Genomic DNA, 20371 nt, shown 5'->3' on the forward strand with positions numbered 1-20371 from the left:
CTTACCATTAAATACTGCACCATCTTACCCTTCGTTTACGTCCAGTCACTAATCTTCTTCCATGTTTCCCCTCCGACCAGCCTTCCGTCCATCGAAATTCTCCTTGTCGCTCGCGAAGCCTCTGTTTAAAGTACCTGAGCTACTTGCTTCCATCCAAGCTACCTTCCTTTACTCGAGCCATGCACTTGAGCCGCCTAGCTTCTTTCCCTTAGTCGTTTTCCTCCAAGCAAGCCAAGCCATTTTAGCACTTTTTCAAGCTAACTCTGGGGTAAGTTTTTGTTGATTTTGGTGTGGGTTTTTATTTTACCCATTTAGTATTATTTTTTATGCTAAAATAGATTAATTAGGATCTAATTTGGAACTTTTTCGTTGAAGGTTCAATTAGCTAAATTTTGGAACAATTAATATGTGGAATTCTCCCTCAAAGGTTGATTTGGTTTCAACCTCATTTGTTGGTAAGTCGAATTGGAAAAAATTTGGATGTTAGCCACTGGTAAATTTTATTAGGTTTTTAAATTGTCTTCCTTCTATGTTTAGGACTTTTAACAAAGAAAATATTATTTTAGCTAATGTCAAGGTAAGATATTCTACTACTGGACCTACGAACATGATTTTGAGAGCTTCATGTATTTACACTTATGCATTAATGGTAGCTAAAATTCATGATGTCATGCTATTGATGATGATTGATGTTATGTTGATGATGACGACTCATGTTACGTTGATGATGATGCATGATATATTAATCACATGATTAAGGTCGTTATGATTAATATTCATGTCGTGTTTATGATGTTGATGATGTTACTTCATGCTATGGACTATGGTGTTCTGTTAACTTTGGCCATTAGGGTTTGTACCCACATGCGTGTTTGTAACACCCTAAGAATTAAGGTAATTTTTAAATTTAATTATTTTAGTTTGATTTAATTCTGTAGGAATTATTTGGTGTTATTTGAGGCAATTATTGAGAATTGTGTGATTTTGTGGAAGGGAAATTTTCATGCATATAACAAAATTGTAAACTATTTATGGCCCGTATAACAAGTCCATTAAGATAAATTATTTTTTTTAAATTCCTTATTTTCCCTTACTCTTTTATAACGATTTTTAAAATCTGATAGTTCTTCTTCCTGATTTTTTCACGATTGTCGTTTCCGAGTTATTCATCTCGTCTTTTATATATATTTCATCTTAATCATTCTTTCTCTTGTTCGTAATTTTGTACAACATTCTTTCTCATATTCATCATCTTCCATAACATCATTTCTCTTCTTGTCATCTTGGACAATCAATTTCTTCTATATTGCTCTGTTAATATCGTCTTAGTGATTTTGGTTTCGGTGAGTATTCTAAATATTGTTTTTTGTTTGAACTATTTAGTTAATTATAAAATTTCGTTCAGAATTATATATTCGGTGTCAAGATAGATTGTTTAGAATCTGTTGGTATTAATGTAAGACATCTTGTATTTCGTTATGAAGATCGTTGAAGATTTTGATGATTGTTTACATCGAACTAAGAATTTATACTTCAGTATGAATGTTGTTTTTTGTTTTTTGTTATTTGTAAGAATTTAAAGTTTTTTTCGTTTAGAACTTTTAAGAATCACTGTAAGAATTGTGTATTTCATTATGAAGATCAATAGTTTGAAGATTTTCATGATAATTTTCATTGAACTACTTAACCATTTATCTCCTTCAACATCAGCGTTTATCTATAGAGACGATTGCTTTGCTATAGGAACACGATCGTTCATTTTTATGAACACGATCGTTCATCTCTATGGAAACGAAAATTTTCAATATTTTTTATGATCTGCGTCTTTAAATTATCGTGTATCTAAGTCAACACTATCGTTTAGTTTATTCTATACTATGGTTTAATTTATTTTATATGATTGTCTATTGTTGTTAAATTATCGTTTAGTATATATTATCTTTTTTGCACGATTGTTTATTTATTTTTTGCATTGTGTTTATTTTTATTGTTTAGTACATTTTATTCTCTTATTCTATGATAGATATCTATCTAATTCTTCCTATCACCATTAAATACATAATTATATTTTCTTTTTTTCCAAATTAGAATACTTATTCCTATTGTTGTTTTTTATGGAGGTCAATGGAATGGCTGCAATGTTTACAAGAATTACTCAGTGTTCGAAATTTTGGTAGATATGTGAGTCAGCTTTAATTCTTTGGTTGCTTTGACATGTGAACAAATTAAAAGGGATGAATTAGTAGAATTGTCTGTTTTACTTGATTTTGGTAAAACCAATACTCAAACTGTGGTGCCAATAAAGAAGACAATGATGTTGCTTGGTATTTAGCTTTTGCTAAAGATGCAACTAGTAGACATCCATTAGTTGCCCATGTTAGTGTTAATTGTTTGAAAATGTCTTCTTCATCTAGTAGTGTACAGGAGAATCTTAATAATTCACTGGATATAGATTCGTTTTCTTATGTTTCAAATGATGAAGTTATAAGAGACATCTCTTATTATTCTTATTTGAAGAAAAAATGTTTCTTTGAATGTAAAGAAGTGCTTTTAAAGTGTTTTTGCATAATGGCTATGAAAACCAATTTTCAATTTAGGACTACAGTATCAAATTTGAGGTCTCTTGAATTTAAATGTCTGCAAGAAGGCTGCAAATGGTATGTAAGGGCATCCCGTTATAAGAAGAGTGATTTTTGGATGCTACAAAAATAGACTTCTGACCATAATTGTACATTGAGTACTGCCCAAAGTTCTCACTTGCAAGCTGCTTCAACAGTAATTGACAGTTATTTGATAGATGATTTTACATTCATGTCTACTGATCGTTCCATTCCTAAAGAGATTGTGCATAAGGCTCGTACAAATCTTGGAGTTAATTTAAGTTACCAAAAATCTTGAGGGTGAAAGAACATATGGTAAAGATATTATAGGGTGACACAGTTGAATCATATGCATTGATTCCAAGATTCTTTTATAAATTGGTTGAATCTAACTCAGATATGATCAGTTTTGTATATCAAATTTAATATCATTTGCAGATAGATGTGGATAGACTAATATCACAGTCTATCTAGATAGACCAATATGTGCATCTATCACATTCTTTATGTTCTTTTTCATTTGTGCTGATAGAAATGTGTTTATAATTATTATAAGTACATGCACTGCTTTAAAAATTGATGATAGTGGTAATTTCAAGTTTTGCTTTATGGCTTTTGGTGCATCAATTAAGGGGTGGAAATATTGTAGACCTATTATTTATGTTGATGGGACATTTTTGAAGTGTAAGTTTGGTGGCGTCTTTTTAACAACCTCACCACAAGATGGTAACAATCAAATCTTCCCTCTTGTTTTTGCTATTATAGATTCTGAAAATGATGTATCATGGACATGGTTTTTTGAGAAGATACGAGATAGTTTTTCAGAGCGGGCTAATTTAGTCATTGTTTTTTATAGGCATCTTAGCATCCCTAAAGGAGTTTTAAGAATGTTTTCTGATATTGAGTATTATGTGTGCATAAAACATCTTTTAAGTAACTTGAAACTTCATTTTAAGGATCCATTACTTGATAAATATTTCTTTAGTTGTGTTTATGCCTACATCGTTGATGAATTTGAGTACCACATAAGATGCATGGAATCCGTTTGTCCAAATATCAGAGATTATCTTAGTAGTGTTGGTTTTAAGAAGTGGTCTTGGGCATATTCATGTAGACAAAGGTATATAATGATGACATCAAATTGTGCAGAAAGTGTAAATTTAGTGTTTAAAGATCTTAGAGAACTACTTGTGGCTACGATGCTTAGTTCAATTAGGGATGTATTACAAATGTGGTTTTATGAATGAAGTAAAGTTGCTTCTATAATGAAGAGTCGTTTGACTTCTTGGGCTGAGAACATTCTGCTTTTAGAACATGAAAAGTTGAGAAAGATTATTGGTAAGATTTGTTTTATCTCAACAGTTAGAGATAAATTGATATCTTTGTCTATCTGATAGATAAAGATAGCAATTTTTCTGTTCCTGTCTCAGATACGCACAGATAGATTTCTGTTTATATATATCTGATGTATACAGAGATTCAAATGTATTTGTTATTATTTTATTAATTTTTGTTATTTGTCTTATGTATTAGGTTGATTCGATTAGTACGATTGAATACCAAGTAACAGATGAAAATCAACAGTTTATTGTGAAGTTAAACGTGGGATGTTGTAGTTGCTGAGTATGGGATGTTGAAGAAATTCCTTGTGCTCATGCTCTTGTTGTTTTACAGATGCTTAATTTAGATACCCATTCTTATGTATCTGAGTTTTATTATAGAGAAACACTATCAGCAACATACATGTAACGACCCAACTTTTCGAACTAAGCTTAGGTTACTACTTACTACTAAGACTCGACAGTAAAACACATAAACTCATAAACACACCTGTTTACGATTCATTAAAAACCTTTAATACATAAGAAAAGCAATTTCAAGCCTTATTTTAAATCGCTTTCCAAAAGTTCCAAAACATAATCCATGAAGTCATCAAAACAAAATAGAAGGACAGTTGTTCTAACCAAGACTCCATTTAATAATTAAAAAGAAATAGAAATAACAAATACGTTCAGCAGAAGCATCGAAAACTAGACATGTCCATATGGCCTTATGCATCCTTTTTGCCTCTCGCCGGTCTGCCCCTCGCGTTACCTTTGCCTAAAACAGTTAAAGAGTAAAGGTGAGTATAAAAAATATATCCAGTAAGGGACCCACTGGGCTCGTTAGGATAATAAAAGTTAGCTTCCTATTAAGTGGTACCTTACATAAAATAGTCAACTGGTTCCATAGAACGCACACATCAATCAGCCTAGTAATCCCGAAGAATACACGTATTAGTCTAGTGATCTCGTCGGATTCACATATTCGTCTAGTGATCTCGTTGGATACACGTATCAGTCTAGTGATCCCGAACGATACACGTATCAGTGTAGTGATCCCGAAGGATGCACATATCAGTCTAGGGATCCCGAAGAACACCTGTCTGCAAGGTACACCACCCCATAGATAAAGCTAACCATTACCCCTCAGTCCATACTAAACCATCTACAACAGTCACATCACAATATCGTTCAACTAGCAGTTCAGTTTATAAGCTTTGTCAGATAGACAATTTAGGTTTAGTCAAGAGTCTCATCTATCACTATACATATATCCAATCCACACAATACTGTTACATTACCTAAATCCAGTCAACGAGTCAAATCATCACTTTGTAAATTCACCTGGCACTTCGTCTCAGTCCAAACCCTAGCACAACTACAAGTAATCTATATTGTGCATAACGTCCATATTATGAATAACATCCATATTCAGTCTACGCACAGTTCATCAGCGAATACATAACCTACACATGAGCTCTTGAACCCTTAGTCCATCAATGACATAACTCAATAATATGAAGCCCAACAACATAATTCAGCTATAAATAACATCAAGATTTTCTTACTCCATCGACCTCACTATTTCAGTTAACAACACGACCATCAATATAGCTTTATTACACAGAACATCCGGGCCTCCATACTCCATCAACAGAACAACCCATTCACATGTGTACAAACTACGCATAACATTTTAGGCATCAAATCCTCATTAACAGAACAACCCATTCACGCCTATATATGTATAAGCTACAACTAACAATCATGTCACCTTTAATCAGTCAAGAGTGCATACTAGTGATGTTTTCTAGTCATACATGCTTCAATCAATTCAGTACAGTCGCTATTGTATAATCTTCATATGAGTTACTACGTTTTCCGTCTCGGTTTGGGGTCCAGTAGTAAGAAATCCCTTACTTGAGATTTAGCTACAATCCTTGTTCGAGTCAACGTCTAAACGAATCAACCTAAACACGAACATAAGGATTTAAACGATGACACAACCAAAAGTCCACATTTAAAACGCTCCAAAGCAACATCCACAGACTTACCCAAGTAAATGAGAGTTGACTCAAAACTAAACTTGTTGTATAACCCAAGAATTCGAGCGTCACCTCTTTAAAACCTTCAAGGATCAAAAGTTAACCCAACCAATAAGTCTAACATTTTATTCCAACATTTATACTCGAAGCAGCTACAGAAAACATTAGGAACTCATTAAATTACCCTTACCAAAACTCACCGTGACTCAACGCGGATGGAAAATGGCTTAAGTGGCTTGATGAATAGAGAGATCGGATCGGCTTGGTTCGCACCTCGACTCGACTCGCGGCTCGACTTGGTGAAACAGGCGTCGACTCAGGTTTGGGCACGGTGCAAACCCCTTGAAGCAGGCGTCGGCAGCGGGTGTTTCGCAGATAATAGGCGAAGAAGCAGCGACGGATTAGAGGGCTTTGTCGGACGGCACACGGGGCACGCAGCGACAGCGGCAGAGGAGGAAAGGTTGATGGCGACCTTCGGCCGAAGGCGTTGGCTAAACGTGAATGGAGGAAATCAGGAATGGAGGAGCGGCTGAGCTGCACGTAAGTGCAGCAAACAGAGAGGATGCATGGCGATGGTAAGCTGAGCGGAGAAGAAGAAGATGAAGATGAGGGTTGGGGGCAGCCGACGTGAAGAAGAAGAAGAAGAAATCGGGGGGAAGGGGGGTTTTCGGCACGCGGGAGTGAAGAGAAAAAAAAAGAAATTAAGGTTAAAAACTTTAAATTTTAAAAATAAAAAAATATAAAAATAATAATAAATAATAAATAATAATAATATTATTATTAATAATAATATAATAATAAAATTTATATTATATTATTTTATATTATATCATATTATTATAACTTTATACCTTTTTTTTCTTTTTCTTTTCTCTTTTAAACCTAATTAATTTTAGCACCCAAAAAGTTTTTAAATCCTAAAAAAACAAATTAGTAAAAATCGTTTAAATTACCTCAAAATTTTGGGGCGTTACAATATAGTGGTTGCATTCAACCTGCTAGATCTCATTTCGATTGAAGAGTTATAGATTTTGTCAAGAAAATATTACCTCATGTCTTTAAACGACAAGCTGGAAGACCAAGAAAACAAAGAATTCCATCTATTCGTGAATTTAGTAGTCAACTACAATAGTCATCCAGTGTTCTTTTATGTTGATCTAGCCAATCACATAGTTGACATCTGCCCATCCTATTTTATCTTGTATTGCACCAAAATAGCAAAAGTAAAATAGTAATCAATAATATATAAACGATCGTCTAACATAAATACACAATCATGAAACCAGTTGAATAGCAAAGAAATTAAAGTTTGTGCAAACAAAAAGAACAATCGTGTGAAATATATAAATGATCTTGTAAAATATATAAATGATCATTTAACATAAATAAACGATCGTGAAACCATTTGTATATTAAACAAATTAAAACTCGTGTCAACACTTGTGTTTTTGGTGTTTCTAAATTTATGATTTTGTTGTTTTCTTTTACTTCTTCATCTATCCGCAAGTACATAAAGTAAGAATGTTTAGAAGACATCATGAAGAAAACTATCTCTTACTATCACATCTAGATAGAGATAGATTCCTATCTTTGTCTATACGATATAAATTATATTTATTGTTTGGAAAATAATTAAACTTGTGACAATATTTGTGTTTTGGGTGTTTCTAAATCTTGAGTTGCTATTTTTTCCAAACTACTTTGTGTTTCCAAAATGACAATTTCCTATATAAAGAAAGAAATAACATAATTGTCTTTTATTTGAAAATTAAGCAACATTAAACAAAACAAATGAGTACATAATAAATAAGGCACTAACCGTAGAGCAATGTGTTGTTGGATACTTCACCATTGTATGAACTTTTTCATCTTCATCAAGAAGGCCAAGGCTACAAGTAGGTGCTCTATTTTTCTCCATGACTTTTGTATATACACTTTCTTTCTCATTCCGCTGTTGTTGAAGTTTGGTTGATTGTGGTGGAAAATTCAAGCTTCTCATAACCATTGTCAACATGCATTTTATTTCTTTTATTTCCTAATATTTATTTTGCTTCTATTTTTTCTTGATTTTTTCTAATTTCTCTTATTTCAATTAAGATTTTGTTTGTTTCTATGTTTTTTTTCATTTCTTTTTCTTTTTTTTTTCTATTGCTTAGTCTTTTCTTTTCTATCCTGCTTCTCAATACTTTTGAAATATTTCAAAATTGTTTGAGACTCTTCTTCTGTTAAGTCTAGTGGTGTGATAAAAAAACTACAAATGTTATTAGATTATTAGTGAAAAAGTAGCAAATGTGTTGATCAATAGTGGATAGATTTATATCATCATCTATTCCACATAGACATGGATAGAAAACTTTCATTGTCTATCTAGATAAACATATATCTAGTTAGAGTCCTTCAGTCACTTGTTTCCAAACATTCCTATGTCACAATTGCTGGCCCTTCAATTGCAAGCTTTCTTCCAAATCCAACATTTAAATTGGAAAGTCTTGGTATTTTACTCACAAGCCCAATAAAACTAGAGCTAGGGTAAATCCTTGAAGGTATACAACATCCTTGTCACTGTAAGATGCTATTTTCAAGAATTGATATGTTAGGATGTATGATAACCTTCCCCATGGATAGTCTTTGAAGGTTTCTTCATGATCCAATATATCTAGATGTTGGAGATTTATGTGGTTGTGTTGTTGATTCGGAATTAAAAACACTTTTAAGATATAAAGATTAATTAGTTTTTCTCTCAATGAGTCTTCTTCGTTGCGTAACGCTTTGAAAGTTCTTTCTATATCTCTTCTTGTTATAAAGTCATCATGATGGAAAAGGGCATTTTTCAAACCATTTTCTTTTCTTTCTCCTAGATTTTACTCTGGGAATTTGTGACATTTTAGTCCAGTCACGAAACAAAATTCTTTTAGACCAAACACTGCTATATGTCAATTGAAGTTGAAAGCAAGGACATTAGTTTTTTTTTTTTTTTTTGTATGCCATTGTTTTCTTAATAGAAAATTCAGGAATTGTGTTGGTATTTTGGCCATTTTAATGTTAAGGAACTGGCCAAAAGGACTGTACATCAAAACTTGAGAAAGAATTCTTTGGTCTATTTTTGACTTGATCTGATTCAATGTTTCTAAATTGTACTATATAGTAATTCTAAGATTTTTTTTGTTCATCTTCAATAATAGTGTCATTTGGATAATGTTTCACCTGTTTAAAAACATAATAAACAGTATATTTCAAACAATGACTATTTTAATAAATTTACAAATACAAAGCGCTATTCAGAAAAAGATACACAAATATACAAATGTTAAACAGACAGATATTCACGTTCTAGTTTGTTACCTTTATTTCTTTTTCTTTCTTAATTTTTTTTTCTTCTATCTTTACTTTAGACTTTATTGATTTGTTACATGATGCTTGTTGCTTCTTGCTCACCATCTATTTGAAAAAAAAAATTAATATAAATTATTCAATGAAATATATACAATGAGTAAAGAATCAGACGTCTTTGTATGCGGGACAGATCATGATAGATACATATAAATCGAAATGAATATAGATTCATACCTCTTTGTATTCGAGATAAATCTGGATAGATATATATAGATGATGGAGATAGATCGAAATGTATATAGATTCAAACCTCTTTGTATGCGAGACAAATCGTGATAGATCGGGACAGTTCTGTTGAAGTAGTTACGAGGATATAAACGATTGACGAGGAAGATGGTAGATGAAAAAGTAGTGAAGAAAATAAAAGATTGTATGAGCTCTTTGTGTCAATCTGATATGAAACCCAAAATATTGAAGTTAATACTTTGATTACTTGAATTGTATAAAATAATTCAAACAATCATTTAAACACAACATTGCTAAACTTTGTAAGACTTATAGAAAGAACTATTGTGCAATGTTTTCGACTAAAATTTTGAACAATGTAAAATGCAGAAACATCACAGCCAAAATTATGGAAAATGCAGAAATATCATAGCCTAAATGTGAGAAACAGATCATGAAAAATGAGCCCCTAATGTTATTCCAACCCAGTTTTGTAGTAGTGTACCTTGATGGTCATTGCCCATCAAGTACGCCGACATCAAGAAAGCCCGTCCATCAAGAAAATAATTTTTTTGATGGTCATAACATATCATAAAAAAAATCATTCTTGATGGTATAGGCCATCAAGAAAGAAGAATTTCATGTTTTTTGCCCATCAAATATAATGAAAAGTTCATCAAGAAAACTAGGTTTCTTGATGGGCAAACCAAGTCATCAAAAACTTTTTCTTAGTGGTTTTGACCATCAAGGAAGGAGACTTTGTTGTTTTTTGCCCTTCAAGAATATGGAAAAGTCCATTAAGATAACCATTTTCATTGACCTATTTTGCTCATCAAATATTATCCTTATATTAACAGTTTTACATCGTCAACTAAACTCTTTTGTTGATGTTATTTAATCATCAACTATAACAATTTAATATATATATATATATATATATAGGTCTTTACAACCCTCCCATATATGCGTCCTCATCTAATCAAACATTAAATTACAAAAACGTCAAAATATGAAAAAATCACATACATACAACTATATAACAACTTCTGTAAAATACCAACAACCACAAATATTATAACATTTTACAAAATTAAAATGTATCAACAACTTGGTACAAAATTTATTCAACAACATTAATAAAATGAAAATAATAAACTTGTAATCCAAATTACTTAAACATCAACAAGTCATCAAGTTTGAAATAAGTTCAAGTAACGCATTCGAACTTGCCGTCATGTATCTTGATGATTGTTTCTTTGCCTCTATTAACAAATGAATAAAACAAAATGTTATTATTACAATATAAATATAAAAACTAACAATATCACTTTAATTAAATTTGATAGTCAATTTAATTGAGGAAAGAAAAGTTATACATAAGTGTGATAGTAGAAAGTCTCAATTTACCTCTAAAGCACACTTACAACTCAAACTAAAAGAGAAAAAGAAGATATTGCACTGTTATGTATAATAACAGTATTTATACTTATATAACATCATTAAGAAAAATAAATGAAGATAAAAGAATTGTAGCATAATACTATAATTCAATTACCTGCTCTACTCTCAAATCATTTGGGAGAATAGTTTTGAAGAAGTGGTAAAAATCCATAAGAAACTAAAAAATTAAAAAAATTCAAGAATCCACTATTTAAATACAAAATTTCATTAAAAAAATATGACATGAAACCAAAGGAGTTGCCTAAAGAAAAATATTTGTAGGAACACGATCAATTGGCAGAGATCAAAGAAGAAAGTAAATTCCAGTTGTAGATCATCACAACCTAAATACATATTGTATCAATAATAATAATAATAATAAGAGATTAGAAACTCTAATAAAAAACACTAAGAATCAAGATCACTTCATTAAGAAACATAAGTTGAATTAAGAAAATAAAATTAACAATAGAAAGTTATAAACTAGAATTTGGTAAACCTAGACAAAAGTATCAAGAATCTGGAAGAAAATATGTTGGTGTTGAGAGAAATCGAATGCATGGAAAGAGGTAGGAAGGAAGAAAATTAAACTCAGAAGAGGATAGTGGGAGGCAAAATGCTTGGTCAAAAAATAGAGTGTTGTACTAAAATATATGTCTCAAAATAAGGAATTAGGGAGTTAACATTTACCATTTACTTATTTTGCTAAAATATATATATATATATATATATATATATGGAAAATTCAAATTTACCTATTTTGTTAAAATATATATATATGAAAAATTCAAAATTTGAAGATTTTAACTAAAATGGTAAATGTTTTTTTTATGTAGAAAAAAATAGTAGTTAAGATTTTATTTTTATCACAATATAATATTAGTTTTTTACTAGAAAAAATAAAGTTACAAAAGTATAAATTAAAATATACTTAACACATAAAAGAAACTGTTGCAACTAGTTAATGGTATATACGATATAACATTTTTTAGAGGTATTACTAAATGTTATATTACTAAATAAAGGTTATTTATTTATTCTGACACTTTTAAACGTTATAAGTAATTGTTGCAATCGACTCTATTGCAACCATTGTTAAAATTGTTGCAACTTAAAATGTCAAACTTCGAAGAGATATCGAGATATCGCTAGCAAACTTGAATTTTTTTGAAAAAAAAATTGAAAAATCACTAGGGTAAAAGTGAGGGATGACTGCTTACCTCATGTTAAATCTTTTCTTTATGTTTTTTTTAATTATTACTATTATTTTATTTTATATTCAAAATATATAGCAAAAAGGATAGAAAACAATTAATATAAATATAAATGTTAATTTTATATTTTTCTTGATAGTTGTTGCCCATGAAGGAAGGTTTTCCTTGATGACCATTGCCCATCAAGAAAAATAATTTGAAGAATAAATTTCTTATTTCCCCAATGATTCATGCTCATTAAAAAAGGTTTTTCTTAATGGTTGTTGCCCATCAAGGAAATCAACGAAATTCATTCCTTTGCTCATCAAAGGAAACCAAATTATTTTTCTACAATTTCTTGATAGGCAATGCCCTTCAAATAATATGATATTTTTTGTATGTATTGTCCATCAATCAATGCTTTTCTTGATGGTTTTTTACCGTTAACGAAACCACAACCCAAAAACTCACGTATTGTACCATTTTTGCACATGTGTCCACAAAATAAGGAATCTTTTCTTGACGATCAGGACCGTCAAGATAACCATTGCATCAAGAAAAATAGTTTTCTTTATGGTATTTTGCCATGATCATCAAGAAATCAAAATTTATGTGCGTCAAGAAAAGTTAGATTTGTAGTAGTGAAAACTTTCCTTAAAATTTCTAAAAATAACAAAACAGCCCAAAATGGCATTCTAGCACCTAATGGCATGGTGGTTGGGATTGGCCCGCGCACATGGCTTGAAAGGCCTTTCCACATGCTTACCTCGCTGAGGGTGTCGTGCGCACCCTGACCACATGTCGAGCACACCCTTTATCTTATGCTTTGCGAGGGATGTGCTGTGCACAGCCCTACACACTACCCTCCTCGATAGGTCATGCCCGTAGCCTGACTGCATCCCTTGTTGCTCGGTTGTGCCATGGTTTTATTGTGTGCCTCAAAAGAAGCCAAAATAACCCCTATGAAATTCAAAACCATGCTCATTTTTGCCTTACATGCTTGACACTCGGCCACTACCCAGAACTTTATATTCCTCCAGAAACATGACTCGACTTTGAAAAATCATAACTTAAAATCCATAACTCTTGACAAAACTTTCTTCCACAAAGTTGCTCTAAAATGTCTTAACTTTCTTACCTCAAGGTTGTAGAACCAAATGTCAAAGGATGTGCTCTATAACCTTCTGAAAATGCACCTTGCTCAGATTCTCCTCTAAAATGACCTTCTTGTTTTTCCTTGGTCTAAATGTCAATCTTCTTGCCTCCAAATTTTACGGCAACCCTCTTCTATAAACTAGATATAATTTCTAAACTTTTAAGAGTAATTTGATGTAAATGGCATGAGTGAATTGTGAGAATTCCTTGTGTGAAGCTTTCTATTTATAGTGGAGCCTTGCATGAAAATGGAATGACATTGTAAAAACTAAAGGTTGAGAAGCCACAAAACATTAATTTTGCCTCAATGAGTTGTCCAATCACTTATTTAGACGTCCATCTTTTCAACAGTACGTCAACCTTATCGCAACCACATTTAGTTGTAGGCGTTTCTCCCCGCATCACCACACTAATTACCTAATCTTTAGCTTTTGTCGCGTGCTTTTCCCTCACCAACTAAATCTCATCTCATCACTTTCTTTAACGTGATAGCACTTGTGCTTACACGCGCTCTTTGGCATCATCCCTTCTCCAATCGCATCCCTCATCGCAGAACGCTTCTCTTTTATACTTAGTCAAACTTGTCTTTCTTGGTGAAGCTCTTCTTCAACAGGATTTCCTTTTGAATAAGGTCCTCACACTTTATTCTATCAATTCCTAATACATATTTCTCTAAGTTTTTTGTTTCAAAAACTTCCAATAAATGTATATCTTTTTCAAAGAACTTTTATTATACTCCAATAAAAAGTACATAGTATTGAAGGTTTTTTCAACACCTTCGATAAGTTGATATTTTTTCAACTGTTTTTATTAACCTTTGATTAAAAGTAATATTTCTCAAAGGTTTTTTAAAACCCTCTTCTACATCTATCAAAGGTATTGTGTATATCTTATGGTAGGTTTTTCCTCAAAGGTGTTTTCAAAACCTCCATTTAATAAAAACATTCCTGCATTTATCAAGGTTTTTTCAACACCTTTTATCAATATATCTTTTTCAAAGGTTTTGATTGTATCTCTTTCTAAGGCTTTTCATTAACCTCCAATAAAAAGTAGCGTAGATATTATCAAAGGCTTTTTTCAACACCTTTGATAAATGCATATCTTCTTCAAAAGTTTGTTTAACACCTTTAATAAATGCACATCTTTTTTAAAGGTTTTTATTAAACATTGATTAAAATTATATATTTGTCAAAAGGTTTTTCAAATCCTCCAATAAATATATATTTTTTCGAACATTTTTTCAACACGTATATCTTCTCCAACTGTTTTTATTAACCTTTGATAAAAATATATATTTTTCAAATTAAAGGTTTTACTTAAACCTCCCATTGGAAGGTTATAAAGAAGGGTTGAAATAGCTCAAATTTCTTGTAGTTACCTTCTCCCCTACCGGCCATGGCTCCGTTCTCACATTCAATCTAATTAAGTACAATTATTTTCACATGCTCGGAGTGTTCCTTTATCACTCTTTCATGCTGGTACCACTGTAGAAAGAAAAAGAAAAGCACGCTCACAAGTGGGTTGTGATTTCAATAAATCGGATGGTTCAATTGTTTTCAAAACCAGAAAGAAATGACGTTTTGAGCATGAAATCACTACAAGAATTTAGGGCTCTGCCGACATTTATTTTTGGCGACGAAAAAAAAATGTGGGCAAAGATATTAAGAGCCGACGAAATTTCATTGCGTGGGCACATCTTCATTTGTGCCGACGAAAATATACACGTGGGTAAAAGGTTGTAATTGCGTGGGCACATCACCGTTTTTACCGACGAAAATATATATGTGGGCAAAAAGTTATGTGGTTGAAAAGAAAATTTTATTGTTGGATTTCTGCCGACGTTTATTTTAGTTTATCGCCACGTATCGAGTGTCGGCAAAAAGTTTAAACATTTGCCCACGTAATTTACGTAGCCAAAACCCCACATTTTTATATATATTTATGGCCACGCAGGATTTATACATGTGGCGACTTAAAAAACATGGGCAAAAGTTAAAAAAAAAAAGCTAATTTCACACATTCTTTTAACTTTTCATTTTCCCTCTCTTTCCTTTCTCCCACGCGTCTTTCTCCCCCTTTTTCGATTTCACCTTGGCCGCCGAAACCCACCTCCATTTTTCCTTGCCCGAAACCCACCTTGGCCGCCGATTTTACCTTGCCTGCGAACGACATTTTTTCTGGCGACTATATTTCCGGCATATGGCTAGACAATTTTATTCTGGCACACTATATTTCCGGCCGCCGATTTCACCTTGCCCCCCTTTTTCGACTTCAACGGAATGAGACCTTTTCCGATTTCTTCTTTACCGCCGACCGAAAACCAGCCCCATCCATCCCTTCGGCTTTCTTCTTTGCCCGAAACCCCCATTCGCTTCAATTTTTAGCTTTGCCCGAAATCCCCCTCCCTTCAGTTGGCCGAAACCCCCCCCCCCCCCTTCAATTTTCTTCCTTGCCCGAAAACCCCCCTTCACTTGGCCGAACCCCCTCCCTCCAGTTTTCTTGTTATCCCGAACCCCCCATCACCATTTTTCTTGTTCGCAGTAAACACCCTGCCGATTTTCCCTCTCTGTTTTCCTTCTTGCTTGAACGCACCAGAAGTAATTCGATTTTTGCCCACGTTCTGCAATCAGGTGCTCTTACTTTGTTAGCTTAGCTTACTGTTCTGTCCCAAAGATTTTTGCCCACTTAGTTGTTGTTTTCTTAGTTTACTATGCTGCTGTTACTTGTTCTGCCGCCTCAAACTTGTGCATATGGCTAGACAATTTTTTTGAGACGATACTGAAATTTTGATAAGCCTTATTTTTTACCTATTGTTTCATTTTATTTGCTATTACTATTAGTATGAATTGTGAGAAATCTTAGCATACTTATTTTTTTTTTATTGATTGACCACATCTTGATAAAAATAATGTGAATCAACTATGATTTATGTCAATTTTTTAGATAGAAAACAAAAGAATAAAGCATAAGTAGTAGGTACACTCATTTGCTTGCAACTTTCACAAATTATATAAAACGTCCTTTTGAGTTTTGAATGTTTCAGTTTGTAGGGATTAATGAGATATCTCTTGGTAATAGTAAGGCTATCAATAAGGGCATAGTGATAATTAGCTACAAGTGCTTTTGTTATAAATAAGATTACATTGAACCGTTTGACAAGGTTATAAATAAGATAATTAGCTATAAGTGCTTTCATTATAAACAACTTACAAATAATGATAATTAGCTAAAGTGTCAACATTGATCATTTTTAGAGATTCTATGTATGGTTTTGAGTTAGAAAGATAAACTTAGACATTTTGGGTGTTTTTTTTGGTCGGTTTGACATTGAATTATCCCTTCCACTTAAGCTAATATTTTGTGGTAATTCCTACAGGGTTAACTTTTTGTTCATTCTATTTGAAGATGAATAGGGATTGGATTAAACTAAAAAATAGATTTTCAAGTGATTATATTCATGGGGTTGCTCAATTTATGGAAGTGGCTAAGTGTCATGTAAACGATGGTGGGAAAACTAGGTGCCCATGTAAGTATTGTCAAAATTCAATGACACAAACATTGGACGGAGTAGAGCGTCATTTATTTACGTACGGAATATCCTCTGTATATAATAAATGGGTTTATCATGGAGAAGCAACGAACTTAGCTCGATTTGAACGGGGTGCTACTTCATCAGAAGGTGATACATTAAGTAGAGAGGCTAATGTTGGCGACGAGGACGATGATATTTTAGATCTTTTAAATGATTTGCAAGGATCAATGATAGCAAGGGAAGAAGATTTTGATGATGGGGATGGTTTTGATGATGAATTTCCAGAAGATGTCGAAGAAATGGATACTAGTAACATTTTTGAGGAGTTGATGAAGGAAGCACGTAACCCGTTGTATCATGGATGTACCAAATTTTCATCGTTGAATTTTTTGGTGAAGTTAATGCATATCAAAGTTTTGAATAATTGGAGCAACAAATCGTTTGATATGCTACTAGAATTGTTGAAAGATGCATTTCCAGTCGGTACATATATACCTAAATCATTTTACGAAGCTAAGAGAAAATTATGTGATTTAGGGTTAGGATATAATTCCATCCACGCTTGTAAATATGACTGTGTACTATTTTGAAAAGAATTTGCTAATTGTCAAAGTTGTCCAGTATGTGGTGAATCTCGATATAAAACAAATAGTGGAAAAGGAAAGAAGATTCCAAATAAGGTTTTGCGTCACTTTCCATTAATTCCAAGGTTGAAACGATTGTTTTAATCAAAACATATTGCTTCTGAGATGAGATGGCATAAGGATAAACGAGTTGACACAGAGGATGTTTTACGACATCCAGCTGATGCTGCAGGATGGAAGCACTTTGATAAAGAATTTCCTCAATTTGCTTCAGAGCCAAGAAATGTTCGTTTAGGCTTAGCTTCAGACGGTTTTAATCCATTTGGGAATATGAGTACTGCATATAGCATGTGGCCAGTAGTGCTTATTCCATACAATTTGCCCCCTTGGAAGTGTATGAAGGAATCCAATTTTTTCATGTCTTTGCTTGTACCTGGACCTAAATCTCCTGGAAAAGAGCTTGATGTATATTTGCAGCCCTTAATTGATGAGTTGAAAGAGTTGTGGAATAATGGTGTGCGGACCTTTGACTGTACAGATGAGGAGTACTTTCGATTACATGCATGTTTGTTGTGGACCATCAATGATTTTCCTGCATATAGTGACTTGTCAGGATGGAGTACGAAAGGATATCAAGCATGCCCTACTTGTAAAGAAGATACGTCATCGTTTGGGATAAAAGGAAAAATATCTTTTATGGGACACCGACGTTATCTTTCTTCTGATCATATTTGGCGTCGAAGTCGTCAACATGACGGTAAATTCGAACGCAGACCTCCACCAGTTGTAATGAATGGAGATGAGATCTTACAACAAGTAAACTCCATCAACTTTCCAGTGTTAAGTAAGCATCCATCCAAGACGAATAAGAAAAGAAAGCGTACTATTAATTGGAATAAGAAAAGTATATTCTTTGAACTTCCGTATTGGTCTAAACTTCTTTTGAGGCATAAGTTGGATGTTATGCATATTGAAAAAAATGTTTGTGACAACTTGCTTGGCACTTTATTAAATATTGATGGTAAAACAAAGGACACAATCAATGCCCGTTTAGATCTAGAGGACTTGAATATACGAAAGGAATTACATTTGCAAAGACAAGGAACTAAGTTGATAAAGCCACATCCTACGTATACATTAACTGGAAGCGAAAGAATAGACTTTTGTAAGTTCTTGAAATCAGTTAAATTTCCTGATGGATTTGTCTCAAACATATCACGATGTGTAAGTGTCAATGATGGAAAATTATGGGGACTTAAGACTCATGACTCTCACATTTTACTCCAACGACTTATTCCTATTGCTGTACGAGCATACTTACATAAGGATGTGTGTACAACTGTAGTTGAGTTATGTAATTTTTTTCGTGATCTGTGTGCGAAGACAATACGTGTCAGCGACCTGAATCGTCTGGAAGCCGATATTGTGCTCATTCTCTGCAAACTTGAAAGAATTTTTCCACCTGCATTTTTTGACATAATGATACATCTTGCAGTTCATTTACCGGCTGAGACAAAGATTGTTGGTCCAGTAAGCTATAGTTGGATGTATCCTATAGAGAGAAGCTTGCGTACATTAAAACAATATGTACGGAACAAAGCTCATCCTGAGGGTTCCATAGCAGAGGCATTCATTATGAATGAATGTTTGACCTTCTGCTCAATGTATCTAATAGGAATAGAGACAAGATTCAATAGGAATCCACGAAATGATGACTCAATGAATAGACAACTTGGTTGTGGGGACTTTGATGTGTTCAAACAGAATGTGCGACCAATGGGGGGGTCAGTTGTGAGGACGCTATCTGAAGATGAGAAGAGAATGTGTCATTGGTATGTTCTGAACAATTGTTGTCAAATAGAATCGTATCGCAGGTAAATTTTGTCAATTCATATATTGTATATGACTAAGTCAAAATTCATATATTGTATATGACTAAGTCAAAATTCTTTTTAATGTTTGATATGATTACTAAGCAGAGAACATTTGAGCTTGATAAACACCAGAGGAGAGGATGTATTAGATTTATTTCGAAGGCATCAATTAGAATTTCCTAATTGGTTTAGAACTCATGTAAGTGTTGTTTTTAGTTTCAAAGTATATTTTTTTACTATTGAGCTATTAGTAGTTATTCTAACCTACATAACATTATGTAGATGTATTCATTACGTGAAAGAGGTGAAGCATCTGATGATCTTTACTCCATCGCATTAGGGCCTATTAATGAAGTTCGCACTTACAGTGGTTGCTTTGTAAATGGATTACGTTATCATTCAATAGAGCGTGATAATCGTCGGACTACTCAAAATAGTGGAATCATGGCATATGAAGAAACCAAAGCCGACGAAACGAATTATTATGGTGTATTGCAAGAGGTCTTGGACTTAGAATATCTTAAGTGTAGACGTGTATGTCTTTTTAAATGTAATTGGTTTGACACAGATGTCAAGAAGAATAAATTTCGTTGTGATTTAGGGTTTAAAATAATCAATACTTCTCGTTTTTGGTACACTGATGACCCATACATATTAGCTACTCAAGCTGTGCAAGTTTTCTACATTGACGATCCAAAATTACGCAGTAATTGGAAAATTGTGCAAATTGTCCAAAATAAACAAGTATGGGATATCCCAGAATCTGAAGAAGTAGAAGATGATAGATTTGAGTTGTTAGAAGCATGTAGTTCAATTGGGGTTGATGAATCCATACATGATATCCCGTTTTGTAGAGGCGACGTTGAGCCTACTGTTGTTGATCATAAAGAGACAGAAAATCAAGATCAGTCCCGAATTGACGATGACTTTATAAATGATGAAACTGAACAACTACAATCTTCTGATTCAGATGGTAATGAATAAAGGATATATATTATATTCTTATGACATAATTATTTTAACATCTAACCACTAATTGTTTATTTTGTAGCGTAATGGTACGTCCAG

General features: G+C 32.9%; 1 protein-coding gene across 1 annotated transcript; it reads left to right on the forward strand.

Moving 5' to 3' along the window:
- The first annotated feature begins 17594 nt into the window (after nucleotides 1-17594).
- Nucleotides 17595-20287, forward strand: LOC127149700 (uncharacterized). The gene is made up of 3 exons (XM_051085561.1): nucleotides 17595-19303; nucleotides 19409-19502; nucleotides 19586-20287. The coding sequence occupies exons 1-3, from the start codon at nucleotides 17595-17597 to the stop codon at nucleotides 20285-20287; spliced, it is 2505 nt and encodes an 834-aa protein (XP_050941518.1).
- Nucleotides 20288-20371: the final 84 nt, after the last annotated feature.

This window comes from Cucumis melo, chromosome 6, assembly GCF_025177605.1.
Source record: "Cucumis melo cultivar AY chromosome 6, USDA_Cmelo_AY_1.0, whole genome shotgun sequence".
Taxonomy (NCBI): Eukaryota; Viridiplantae; Streptophyta; class Magnoliopsida; order Cucurbitales; family Cucurbitaceae; genus Cucumis; species Cucumis melo.

What these genes read in the sequence shown, in the direction of transcription:
- LOC127149700 (XM_051085561.1), top strand. Translation starts at nt 17,595, where the DNA reads ATGAGATGGCATAAGGATAAACGAGTTGACACAGAGGATGTTTTACGA. An exon ending in CAAATAGAATCGTATCGCAG is followed by an intron (nt 19,304 to 19,408) that starts GTAAATTTTGTC and finishes ATTACTAAGCAG; the next exon opens with AGAACATTTGAGCTTGATAA. An exon ending in CTAATTGGTTTAGAACTCAT is followed by an intron (nt 19,503 to 19,585) that starts GTAAGTGTTGTT and finishes AACATTATGTAG; the next exon opens with ATGTATTCATTACGTGAAAG.